Raw genomic sequence first — 12,834 nt, forward strand, 5'->3', positions numbered from 1 at the left:
ATAATATCCTTTTTGATATTCTAGAAGCTCTCACTCCACTTTTCAGCCCTCTGCAGGTGGCTTTCTTTTGTCTGGATAACCATAATCCCAATGCTTAAGAGTTCCAGAAAAAATTTGAATGGTTAGAAAATACATATGGAAATCAGCTTTCCTCTTTGGCATGTATATGTACAGCAGTACACACACACACACACACACACACACACACACACACACACACACACACGAAATCAGGGCCTTGTAACTGCCAAGCAAGGCACTCTATCATATAACCTATGTTCCCAGTCCTTTGGTATTCTTATGGAAAATCTCCAGCATCAGGGAGCTCTATGTTTAGTCTTTTCAGGAACCGACACACTGCTTTCCAGAGTGGCTGAACAAATTTACACTCCCACCAACAGTGTAGTAACACTCCCTTCTGGCCTCATTCCCGCCAGTGTCTGTTGTTACTAGATGTCTTGATAATGGCTATTATAACTGGGGTGAGGTTCAATCTCAGAGTTGTTTTGATCTGCATTTCTTTTATGGCCAGAGATGTTGAGCATTTCTTCATGTGTCTATTGGCCATTCATATTTCCTCTGCAGAGAAGTCTCTAAGTCTAGCCCGGCTTTTAATGGGATGGTTATTTCTTCAAGGATTTATTTTTGAGGGATTTAATTTTTTGAGCTGCAGGTACATTTTAGATATAAGACCCTTGTCTGTTGTATGGTTAGTGAAGATCTTTTCCCACTCCTATTTATCTTGCTATGTCCTTTGCCATACAGAAGCTCTGCAGTTTAATGCAGTTGTATTTGTCCAAGCTTTTTTAATTTGTTGTGTATCTGTGTCTTTATTAAGAAAGTTTTGACCCGTGCCAAGGAGACCTAGTATATCTCCTATTACTTCTTGTAAAATTTTTAGGGTATCTGCTTTTACCTCAAGATCTTAGATCCATTTGGATTTGATTCTGGTACAGGGAGAAAAATAAGGATCCAGTTTTAGTTTTCTTCAGGTGTTAAACCAATTTTTCCAGCACCATTTGTTGAAGAGGCTGTCTTTCTTCAAGTATTTTTGACTCTCTTATCAAAGATTAGGTACCCACAAATCTGAAGGCTCATATACTGGTTCTTCAGTTCTAGTCCGGTGGTCTTCAGGCCTGTTCTCCTACCCGTACTCAGCTGTTTTTATTACTCTAGCTTGGTAATAGAGTTAGAAGTTTGGTATTGATACTCCTCCAGAGCCATTCTTTCTGCTAAGGATTTTTTTTTTTACTATACAGGGTCTTTTATTATTCCATATGAATTTTTGGATTGCTTCCTTGGGATATTGATGGGTATTGCATTGAATTTGTAGGTAGCCTTTGGCAGTACTGATATTTTTACAATATTAATCCTTCCAATCCAGGAGCATGGGAGGTTATTCCACTTCCTTAGATCTGCTTTAATTTCCTTCTTCAGGTTTCTAAAGTTTTCATCATAAAGGTCCTTTACTTCCTTGGTTATTTTATTTTCTTTGAAGGTATTGCAAAACGGATTGCTTTCCTGATTTCAGTCTTGCTCTTTTCATTGTTGCCATACAGGAAGCCATTGATTTTTGAGGGTTAATTTTATACCCCGCTTATTTGCCAAAGTTTTGTATTAGCTTGAGTAATGTGGGAGTGGAATCCACAGGGTTCTTTACATACAGAATCATGTCATCTGCAAAGAGGGATAGTTTTACTTCCTTTCTTGCCTGATTGCTCGAGCTAGGAATTCTAATACTATATTGAAGAGGTATGGAGAGAGCAGACATCCTTGTCTTGTTCCTGATTTTAGTAGGATGGCTTTAACCTTTCATCATTAAATATAATGCTAGTTGTAGGTTTGGCATACATATTTTATTATATGTTCTATATTATATGTTCCATGGATTTCTAGTTTCTCCAGAGCTTTTATCATGAAGGGGTGTTTTTTTGTTTGTTTGTTTTGTATTTTTTTTTTTTTTTGGCCAGTCCTGGGTCTTCAATGTAGGGTCTGAGCAGTGTCCTTGGACTTTCTCAAGGCTAGTGCTCTACCACTTGCACAACAGCACACCACTTCTGGTTTTTTCTATGTATGTGACACCTAGGAATAAAACTCAGGTCTTTGTGCAAGCTAGACAAGCACTCTACCAGGCCAAACTCCCAGCCCAAGGATGTTGGATTTTATCAAATGCTTTTTTTTTTGACGCCAATTGAGATAACCATGTGGTTTTTGTCCTTGTTCCTATTGATGTGATGAATTATATTTACTTGCATATATTGAACAACCTTTGCATCCCTGTGATGAATCCTGTTTGATCATGGTATATGGAGCTCCCCTATGACCAAGTAATCCCACTCATGGGCATTTACCTAAATGTCCAGAAACAAGGCCATACTAAACCTACCAGCACAACCATATTCACTGCAGCACTATTCACCATAGCTAAGATATGGAACTAACCCACATGCTTCTTAGAAGATGAATGGATCAAGAAGCTGTATTTATATACAATGGAATTCTATGCTGCCATCAGAAAGAATGACATCACCCCTTTGTAAGGAAATGGAAAGACTTGGAAAAATATATTAAGTAAGCTAGACCCAAAAAACATAGGCTCCATGGTCTCCCTCATTTGAAATAATTAGTATGCATCTAGGATTTTTCCTAGCTGAGCACAATAGCTTAAAAGTTACGTGGTCATAGGAAAAAGTAAGTGAACTGCACTTCAGGATAGGGAAACGGGAGATTTATTCTTGTGGTTATTGTTTTCAATGTTTTATGTGAAGATATTTCTTTACCTTCTTGTTTTTTTCTTTTTCTTTCCTCTATTGTTGCTGTATCTGACTTTGGTACCAGGTACATTGTACATACATTTGCTTATTTGAATCAAGAAAGGAAGGGGAAAATCAAGATGATGAGTCAAATGACAAAGGATGAGCCAGTGTAACAGCAATATTCACCAGACCATAGGTTGGAGATGAACTCTGTAACATGGAAAGGGAGTGTGAGGGAAAGTGGGAGAAAACATGGGAAGGGGCAACAATGTTCAAGAAGTAATGTACCCAATACCGCATGAATGTAACTGTAACTCCACTATACATCTCTATGAGAATAAAAAATTTTAAAAAATGCTCAACATCTTTTGTTAAGGAAACACACTAGCACTCTGGGTCTTCTAGCATTTCTGCCTTTGGTCTGTTTTGCAGACTTTTTTTTTTTTTGGCCGTGGAGCTTGAACTCTGGGCCTGGGTGCTATCCCTGAGCTCTTCAGCTCAAGACTAGCACTATCACTTGAGCCATGGCACCACTTCCTGTTTTTCCGGTGGTTAATTGGAATAAGTCTCTCAGACTCTTATTTGGCTTTGAACCACAATCCTCAGACCTCAGTCTCCTGAGTAGTTAAGAATCACTGGCGTGAGCCACAGGTACCCGGTGGCAAATTTCAATAATGCATTCACATTTGTAACTTATTTCTAATGCTATCTCCCTAAAAATGCATATAACGTGATTATTCAAGGCAAATAAAAAGAACACTAGCATCTCTTCATTAACAACTGTTCAAAAGTGTACATTTCTCTTACACCCTCCACAGAGCACTCAGCTTCTATGGACAGTGAGGTATGGATGTGTTCAGACTAAAACGACCAAGGCAGCGTTTCTGTCTTTCCCCGGTATATACAATTCCCTTTAAGTGGTACTCATTTCCTTAAGCTGTGGGATGACGAATGTTTTGTCATGTTTTCCTCTCGCACTGAAAATAAAAGAACAGCTCCTATTAAGACTAGAACTGTTGAGTTGTACAGACATGAAAACAGAGAAGTGTTTCTTCTCTTATTTGGTAAATATTTTGCTTTTGAGGCATCAGTAACTAATCACAGCTGTTTCCTTTAGCTACAAATGGATTCAATCAGGTAGAATTTCAAATGAAATGCATAAACCACCAGAGTCATTCCATTATTCAGTACAATGGTAGCGTCAAGCCTTGTAAAATATATGTATTAAGTATGCATGTATTCATCAAATCAGACAAAGAAGCTAATGGGTTTCTGATTAGTGTTCTAACTCTATTATGGTGATACTTTCATCTCACCCTGACTCATCTAAAACATGTGAACAAAATGCTAGTAAGTTTGATGAACAATCTGTTATGTGATATTATTCTGCCTAGAAACTGCACACTGAATTTTGGCTAGCGTCTCTTAAAAATCAAAGGCAAAAAAGAGCTGTGCTAAGTTGATATAGTCATCTATATTAACACTGATCATTTTTAATGCTTTATATGAAAACTAAATAATAAGATCCTTATTTATGCTCATCTAAGATTCACAAAATACCTTGTGTCTAGAGAGATTATGGTATTAGAGAACAATAACTAGTTCAGTCTAGCATCAGGTATCAGAAAGATAAGCATATGAAAATACTTTTATTTGATAATAGAAAAATAAATGTGATAATTTACAAATAAGTTTCTTTGATATAGTAAATTAGATCTGGAAAATAACATAACCACAAGTATTTATTAAGAAATACAAAGCAGTATACTTTGTTTAGGGTTAGTTCACTTTAATGCAAAATTTCACTTTTAAAAACTATGTTATAATCAGGCAAATAACTACTTAGATATGACTAAGTTCTGTTCCTTAAAATATGTTTTGTGGGACCAGAAGTTTGGCCTAGTGGTAGAGCACTTGCCTAGCATGCACGAAGACCCGGGTTTGATTCCTCGGTACCACGTACATAGTGGAAGTGGTGCAGAGGTTCAAGTGGTGGAGCTCTAGCACTGAGAAAGTCCAAGGACAGGACTCAGGCCATGAGCTCAAGCCCAGGACTGGCAAAAAAAATAAATAAATAAAAATAAAAATGGTGTTTCCTGGGCATTGTGGTACATATTTGTAATCTTAGCACTTTGGAGGTTGAGGCAGAAAAAGCAAATTCCAGGCCAGCCTGGACTATGCAGTAAGACTCTTGCCTTCACATGAAATAAAAATACTTTGAGGATACAATGTAATCTTATACCTTTCTTCAGATATCTTCTCTTTTTTTCTAAACAATGTAGAAGTACTCCTTGATGGACAGTAATATCTACAATAGAAACTTGCTTTTAAGGGACCCAGGATCATCAAACTGGAAAATAAGACCAGTTTGGAAAGTAACAACGAAGTGGCAATTAACAATAGCAGCAATCTTTATTAAAAATTCACCACTTTGGGTATTTTTGCTTTAGGTTTCTGCGGTTTAGGGACATCCAAAATTTCTTCATAATCTGCACTCATTCCCCTTGCCCAGCGACCAACTGTGACCATTCGATCTGAAAGGAATACAAAAGTGAGGATGCAAGACAAAACAGTAATCAAATGCATGGTTCTTAGATTGGTATTGGTTTAGCAAAGGAACTAGTTTTGACATGAATAATCACAAGGAGGAAAAACTCCATCACTAAAGGAAAGTGAGCAATTCTGTAATTGATGATAACCCTTGATTTCAGAGTACCACAGGTAATTTCTCATCCCAATTAGGGAAATGCAGCAACTACTTTGCAATGCACAAATTGATGAGAAAGCTTTCACTCTTTCCCAGAGTTCATCATTCCAGAGCCAATGAATTCTGAAAGCCGGTAAACAGCAAGACTTATGAAACATCAGTTTTAAATACACAAAATTCCACCTGTGAAATTATACAGCATCTGCTTGTCAGTCTTGTCATTTGGGAAGTGGTAATTCTCCCAGGAGGGAGAATTCAAATCCCACTTCATCATTTTAGTCATACTGCCTACACTATGGTAGACACTATCTTCTAGACAAGATTCTAAATAAGAACTCTTGGTTTTAAATTTTAAATGTTTAGGGGTAAGAAGTAAGAACAGGCAGACCATTTTCCTTGAGAAAATGCCATCTCGCTGTCCTGCTTTTTAAATGATTATCATTATTCTAATCCAGGACAACTAATGAAATAATCATCCTGATTTCCTCAAAAGTCTGCTGTCACAAATATGAGGTTTTTGATAAACAGGCTAGTATTTCATTAGGAAGAAACTAACTAGACAGATGCTGTGTTGATAACACATTTTTAATAATTATGGCAGTTTTTGCAATTAGCTTTGAATTATTTAAGTACATACAAAGCAAAGCTTAAATGAGGAAACACAATCCTCCAAATATTGAAAGTTATTTTCATATTTCAATTTTTCTCTTGGTACATCAATACTTTTCTGTAAGCAATAAATTATATTCTAATATAAATACACTAGTAAATTTATAAAAGCTCAGAATATGCAGTATAAAACATGACAATATATAAACTTTTTTTTTTTTTTTTTTGCCAGTCCTGGGCTTGGGCTCAGGGCCTGAGCACTGTCCTTGGACTTTCTCAAGGCTAGAGCTCTTCCACTTGAGCCGTAGCACCACTTCTGGCTTTTTTCTATGTATGTGGTACCAAGGAATCGAACCCGGGTCTTCGTGCATGCTAGGCAAGCGCTCTACCACTAGGCCGAACTCCTGGCCAATATATAAACTTCAATATCAACAGTGCTTCTATACGTTATTAATAAAATGCAACAAAAATACAGAGGAATAACTACCTTACCCTTTCTAGATTAAGACCTATAGACTCACCTGGATTCTTACCCTCAGGGCAATCTTTCTTAAAATGTTCCACAGAGCCACAGAGTTTGCAACCACCGCCTAGCAAAAGAATAAAGTCATTGAATATGACTTTATACTTATGAAGGGCTTTTAGTATGTTTGAGCACTTTCATATTTCATTTGCACCTTACATCTCTGAAGCTGTAAAGATGGCTGAAGACGGGAAGTTAGGAGGGTAGGTAAGTGTCTCTGTTTTTCTTTTTTGAGACAAAGTCTCACTACATAACCCAAGCTGGCAAGCTGGACTGTCTTCGCCTCCCCAGTGCTGGGTTGCAGGTGTGTGCCACAATTCCTCTTAATTCATGCTCCAGTCTCATTTCACTGACTGCTAACTTCTCTAACCCACCACTGCTGATATCTAGACTTTAGGGAAGAAGTAGAAAGGGGAGATACAGTAGAAACCATGACAATCAGATTTTAACCATGTTTGACAAAAATCTGGGAACCTTTACTTTAAAAAAAAAAAAAAGCTGTTTTGTTTTTTTGTGATGACTAGGATTTAAACTCAGATCCTTCAGACTAGTAGCCTGGTTCTTACCATGTGAGCCTTGCCCCCTAGTTTTTTGCTGTCATTTTTGAGATAGTCTCCCACCCAGACCCATACTTCACTATAATCTACCTACTTCAGGCTGGGATTAGCGCTAGCTAGTCACTGACAGATGACTCCCTCTACTTCCTCCATGGAGGTGGAGTTCTTTCAACTTTTTGGCTGGGTCAGGCCTAGAACCTTGACCCTCCCAATTTCAGCCTCACACAGAGCGTAGGGTAACAGGTATGTGTCTGTTGAAAAGTTTTCTGCTCAAGCTGGACTTAATCCTCAGCCTTTCAAGTAGCAAGAATTATAAGTGTGACCTTAGCCCTCCACTCAGAATGTTCTTGAAGATGTCCAAAATTTTCATCAGATTCCAAGATAGTCAATGACCACCATCCCCTTCCCCCCTCCCCAAAACAAAAGTTAGGAACGATCACTGTTCTTAAATGTCAAAGTAAGGATTATGAAATGAATTATGACATTATGAAACTAACTTTTGTTTATGAACCTTTCATATTAGCATTAGGGTGCTCTAAACCTAATGAAAATAACTATCTTTCTATTTGAAGCAATATTCCAGGATTGTGAATCACAATACACAGAGTTCCTATTATGAGTCTTTCCCATAATGGTCAATACAATTACTTACTGGTCAGATATCATCCTCATGCTTATAATGCTAAGTGACTGTCAGAAAAACATCCCTATAGATATAAACCTGGTTGAATTCTCATACCTCTTGCCTATTTTATTTCTTAATATGACTACTTTGATCATGCAATATCATTTTAGCTCATTAGACATTTTTCTAAGCCTAAGACACTTAATTATCTTCCATGCCATAGGAAAAGCATAGGCACTGGGATAATTTAACCCTTCTAATAGGTAAATACCATGACTGATTACATATAAGATACTATTATTAAATGTAGCATCATTCCATATACCTCTCAAAAAGGGAAAACCTATCAATTATGTGGGACTCATCACTGATAGGTTAAAAATTGGAAAACAGCCTGTTTCCACTAAATTAGTTTTCCATCTCCAGTTTATAGGTGATGAAACACAAGTTTAGTAATGACCCAAGTCCCACAACAGGTAAGTAATGAGGTTGGGTCTATAACCCAAGTCTGACTGACTCCCAGAGCTATGCTTTTTCACTGGACCCGCTATGCTTTTTCACTGGACAAGTCAAGTCAACTGGGAAACACAGGACATGACACAGAAGTGACCAGAACCTGATGGCACAGTCACCACATGAACAGATAGTAACTTCCTCCAGAAGCTTTATTATAAGACTTTAAGGCATTGGCTGAACTAAAGACAAGAAAGTTATATGTACTTATACTACATTAATAACTAAGGAAAATTTTCAAAACAAAAATTACTATAAAATTGAGTAAGAGTATACAATCCTTTCTCCAAAATGGGTGCGGGTGTGCTGGGCTGTGATTGAATAGGATTACCTTTTAAATCCTGTATTAGTTTGAGATATAATCCTTCTGCTTCTGTTATATTTAAAATGCAGGAATGTATACTGTATACTAACAAAGGTTACTGAAGTGAGCAGTTTGAAACATGTATCTTGTCCTGTTCTGATTTATTAGTATGTCAAGTCACATTCCAGTACTCACCATCCGCATAGACTCCTTTGGGATTCTCAGGACATGACCGGGACAGGTGTCCCATCTCCCCACACACAAAACACTTTGCAAATGGAAACTCTCCTGTATAAAATCAATAATATGAACATGACAAGCTACATAATTCATATTATTTTAAAATACTCTAAGTAGAAAAATATTTTTCCTAATTCAAAACTTAACCTTGTACAATTTCAAAATCTTAACTGGCATGCTTGTAAAAAGAAAAAAAATGCCTAGTTGATTATTTATTAGTCACTTTCCTCACCAAACAAACAAAAAGCAAAGAGGACACACCTAGAGCAGGGTCTACTTTAGCTCTGCACTTGGTTATTTCATGTTCTGTGGACCCACACCGATAACATATTCCAGTGCCCATATCTTGATTTTCAAGGGCAGCTGGGCAATCTGCAACTCCATGGCCAGGTTTTCTACAGTGGAAGCATACCTGGGGAAAAAAAATCTGAGTTTACACATTGAAAAACTACATAGTGATGTTACCAATTATTGTTATTAAAAGTATCTTTATCACGCCTATGATCCTAGCTACTCAGGAGGCTGAGATCTGAGATTCAAGGTTCAAGCCAGCCTGGGCACTAAAAGAACGTGAGACTCTTATCTCCAGTTAATCTAAAAAAATGTGAAGTTGAGTTGGGTAGGGTGGTAGCCTTGAGCTGAAAAGCTCAGGAACAGCACCCAGGCCAGAGTTCAAGCCCCATGTCCTCCCACCCGAAATAAATAAATAAATAAATAAAGAAATAAAGAAATAAAATCTAACTGTAGTCATTTACATAATAACTAGCAGTTTGTAAAATGTTTTTCTGGCTGTTTTAGCAGTGCCATAATTTGAACTCAAGGCCTTGAACCTGCAAGGCAAGCATTCTACTATGTGAGTAACACCTTTTTTATCAGGTAAGCCTTGGACTTCATTTCTACCTCCTACAAAGCTGGAATACAGCTATGAAGTGCTAGTATGTCAAGCAAGAGTCCAGGTTGTAAAGTCTTGACAGACTGAGTTTGAATTTTACCTGTTTCTGACCAAGTGGCTTTCACTAAGGTACTGAACATCTCTGCACTTCAGTGTTTCCTATCTGTAATAGAGTTTCAGGGTTACTTCTCTGTACTGTTATGATAACTAACCAGAGTATATCAAATATGTTTGTGCAAAGAAAGTACAAACCCCTTTAAAGATGTTTTATTAATCTAGGATAATGTCTGCTAAATTATGCAAGTGTGTGTGTGTGTGTGTGTAAAGGGATGAGTTTTTCACTATATAAATAACGAAGTAGAAGTGACAACTCACCATAGCATTTTTCTTTGCTGCTTGTCTTTTTAATCTTCTTTGTTCCCGCCGATTGTCTTTCTTTAAAGCAACTGCAATTTCTTCTCTTACTTCTTGACTGTTTGTTGACATTATCTCTCCATTGTGAACCATCTGGGAGTTCTGTCTTAAGTATTCCATGAATCCATTCACATCTTCATTTAAGTACTCCTTTTTCTTTTTGTTCTTTTTCTGCTTGCTCTGGAGTGCATCGTTTTTAAGGGACAACCTCCTAGCTTCAGGTTGTTCATGTTTTGGAAGGTTTTGGCTCCTTCCTTCTAAGGATCCCTTTTTCATGTCTTCCCATGATGTTGCAGAGAAGGGCCTCTTATTACTGGTGGTACTAACTCTTGCCCACCTGGTCATGATGTCATCAGAGGTTCCTCGGTGATCTTTAAGATAACGAGGGTAATTATCAATGAAAAGAAAAACAACAAAAGATACTGTGTGTATGTTATCAAATATGCCCATATTAAATTTGTTTATTAAAGAACATTTGATTTCATTCAGACATTCACATACATAGACGCTACAATGCTAGTGGAGGTGGAGGGTGGTTAAGAATATGTATACTTGCTTAAAATTGTTGACTAATTTGCTAAGAAATTCAGTTATTTCCTAAGTCACAAATTACACAGCAATGCAGTGAATGGAACTGTTTCCTTCCCCCAAACCCCAAACTTCCAAGTTGTTTATTTTCCTACCTTAAAGTTCCCAGCCTATTTTCTCCCAATCTTTTACCATTTTAACATAATGACCTACAAAGCTGTCAGAAATCTTGTCCTCTGTGGCCCTCAAAAATCATGTGATAACTGACAAACATTATATCTTGTCCACTTTCAGGGCTATCTGTCCATATTAATCACACACATACACACACACACACACAGAGCAATATATCCAGATGGCCTTTAGCAGAACTACTCTTTTGACCTTTATAAATCTTCCTGGCAAATTTGTAAGTAAAACTGGTATATAAAAGTTTTTGTCTTGTGAAAGGGTATCAATGTATGTGAATTAATGCACCTTCTATCTGGCAAATATCATGTAACCCTTTCATTAATTACAATAAAAAATATATAAAAAAAAGTTTCTGCCTTACTAATAACGAAGGTGCTGCTATTTGCACCCAACTGGTTTTAAAGAACTTGCAACTGCTTCATTTTAATTATGATCCAAATCACAAGATAAACTTCAGACCGTAACAAAAAGAGGATATATTGTAGTATTCATAAACAGACTTTTTTTTTTTCATTTTAGACTACACACATTTTAAAGGAGGACAACTGATGTTAAAAGTTCTTTGGCTCCCACCAAGTGTTTCGGATTACTTAAAAGCTACCTCATAACTTGCAAGGACTTTTTTCCCTTCTGCAGTGCATAAGGGCAACATTCACCACGTAGTTCCAGAATAACCATCAAGCCAGAGGGTGAGCGCGGGGGGTCGGGCCGGCCAGGGACACCTCAGTCCGGGAAGATCTCCCCGCCGTCCCTGGGACCCACCAAGCTGCCCGCCCCGACGGGAAGTGGTCGCCCGGATGCCAAGCGGAAGCCCGCCCACCCCGGCGGCCGAGCCGGCAAGCCACGGCGTGCCCGAGCGCCCTAGGAAACCCACCCGAGGGCCTTGCAGCACCGAGGGCCCCGCGGACACCTCCTCTGCCCCGGAGCCGCCCTCCCTCGGCTCCTTACCGCACGTGAAGCCTCCAGAGCAGCCGAGTCCACGGAGCAGAGCAGCCCAGCCCTCCCTCCGGAGGGAGGCGGGCTGTCCGTGAGACCGGAAGCACGTCGCCCAGAGAGCGCGTCACTTCCGGCGGGCCCGCCCCAAGCAGTCGCGGGAGCCGCGCTTTTAGTTGCTTTAGCTTTTCTTCCCGGTTGGTCGACTGTGGTTGGGTTTTATGAGCTTGTGGGTCCCCTCGTTAAGGAAGGGCTGTGGGTGGGAGGCCGAGGAGTCAGGGGGTGGAGATAGCTCAGTCTGTGCTGCCGCTTCGGGACAGATGGGGGGACTGGTAGGAGATGGCCTAGGAGAAGTGCGTTTTGAGAGAGCAGGACTGACGACGTCGAGTGGAGTTGGCTGCGTGCCGGAGTTGAGGGCCTTGGGAACAGAGGCCAGGGAACTTCGCAGGCCTGGTGCCTCGTCTGCTCTCTCAGCGCTAGTTGACCATCCGTTTGGAATATGACCACCAGGCTTGCTGTGAGATTCCGATGGCCAGGGGTCCTTATCTTAAGGCCCCATCTCTGTCTCGCTCAGCTTTCCCCACTTTTTTGAAGCACCGGCTACGCCTGGGCCAAAAAGGTTAAGTCCCAATTTCTGCCAACCAGGTGTGGTAATCCCCACTTGTACGTAGGAGGATCGCTGTTCCAGGCCAAAAAAATAAAGTAACACCTAATCCAAAAACGGAGCAAAAATGGGAGGAGGGAGACAAGTCTTTATCTCCTTCCCTCAACTTTTCTGTCTTTCCTTTCTTCTTCACCATGCTCCTCCTTTCTTTTAAAATCTCTCCAGGCACTTCTGTAGTCTTAACCTCTCATGGAATGGAAGTCTGGGTAGATGTTCTTTACTCACCTAAATCTCCCTTCCAGCTAAACGTTTGAAAATGTAAATTAGAGCGCTAAATCAGATTGTTGCCTCCCCTCCTCCCCCTTTAATCCCTGTGTTCTCATTGTTCTTGGCATGATCTTTAAATTCTCTAGCTTGGTATTAAGTCTCTACTAGTC

General features: G+C 39.2%; 1 protein-coding gene across 3 annotated transcripts; it reads right to left on the reverse strand.

The window, feature by feature from the left end:
- Positions 1–5,149: 5,149 nt before the first annotated feature.
- Positions 5,150–11,915, reverse strand: Zcchc9 (zinc finger CCHC-type containing 9). Of its 3 annotated transcripts, none has more exons than XM_090331690.1 (6): positions 11,809–11,915; positions 10,102–10,511; positions 9,096–9,246; positions 8,790–8,882; positions 6,594–6,662; positions 5,150–5,290 (listed from the first exon to the last, which is right to left on the reverse strand). In XM_090331690.1, the coding sequence occupies exons 2-6, from the start codon at positions 10,483–10,485 to the stop codon at positions 5,172–5,174; spliced, it is 816 nt and encodes a 271-aa protein (XP_090187816.1). In that variant the 5' UTR covers positions 10,486–10,511; positions 11,809–11,915; the 3' UTR covers positions 5,150–5,171. The 3 variants fall into 3 exon arrangements, with proteins under 3 accessions (XP_090187816.1, XP_090187814.1, XP_090187815.1); XM_090331688.1 differs by lacking the exon at positions 11,809–11,915 and adding an exon at positions 11,735–11,806; XM_090331689.1 differs by lacking the exon at positions 11,809–11,915 and adding an exon at positions 11,462–11,538.
- Positions 11,916–12,834: the final 919 nt, after the last annotated feature.

The sequence above is a fragment of the Megascapheus bottae genome, chromosome 4, assembly GCF_031878675.1.
Source record: "Megascapheus bottae isolate mThoBot1 chromosome 4, mThoBot2.hap1, whole genome shotgun sequence".
In the NCBI taxonomy this organism is placed as follows: Eukaryota; Metazoa; Chordata; class Mammalia; order Rodentia; family Geomyidae; genus Megascapheus; species Megascapheus bottae.

Bases quoted from the DNA above. Each gene is read 5' to 3' on its own strand.
- Zcchc9 (XM_090331690.1), bottom strand. From the start codon at position 10,485: ATGACCAGGTGGGCAAGAGTTAGTACCACCAGTAATAAGAGGCCCTTC. The intron at 9,247-10,101 runs GTGAGTTGTCAC...TTTTTTCCCCAG, and splicing joins CAGCAAAGAAAAATGCTATG to GTATGCTTCCACTGTAGAAA. The intron at 5,291-6,593 runs GTGAGTCTATAG...TATTCCTTTCAG, and splicing joins CCCTGAGGGTAAGAATCCAG to ATCGAATGGTCACAGTTGGT.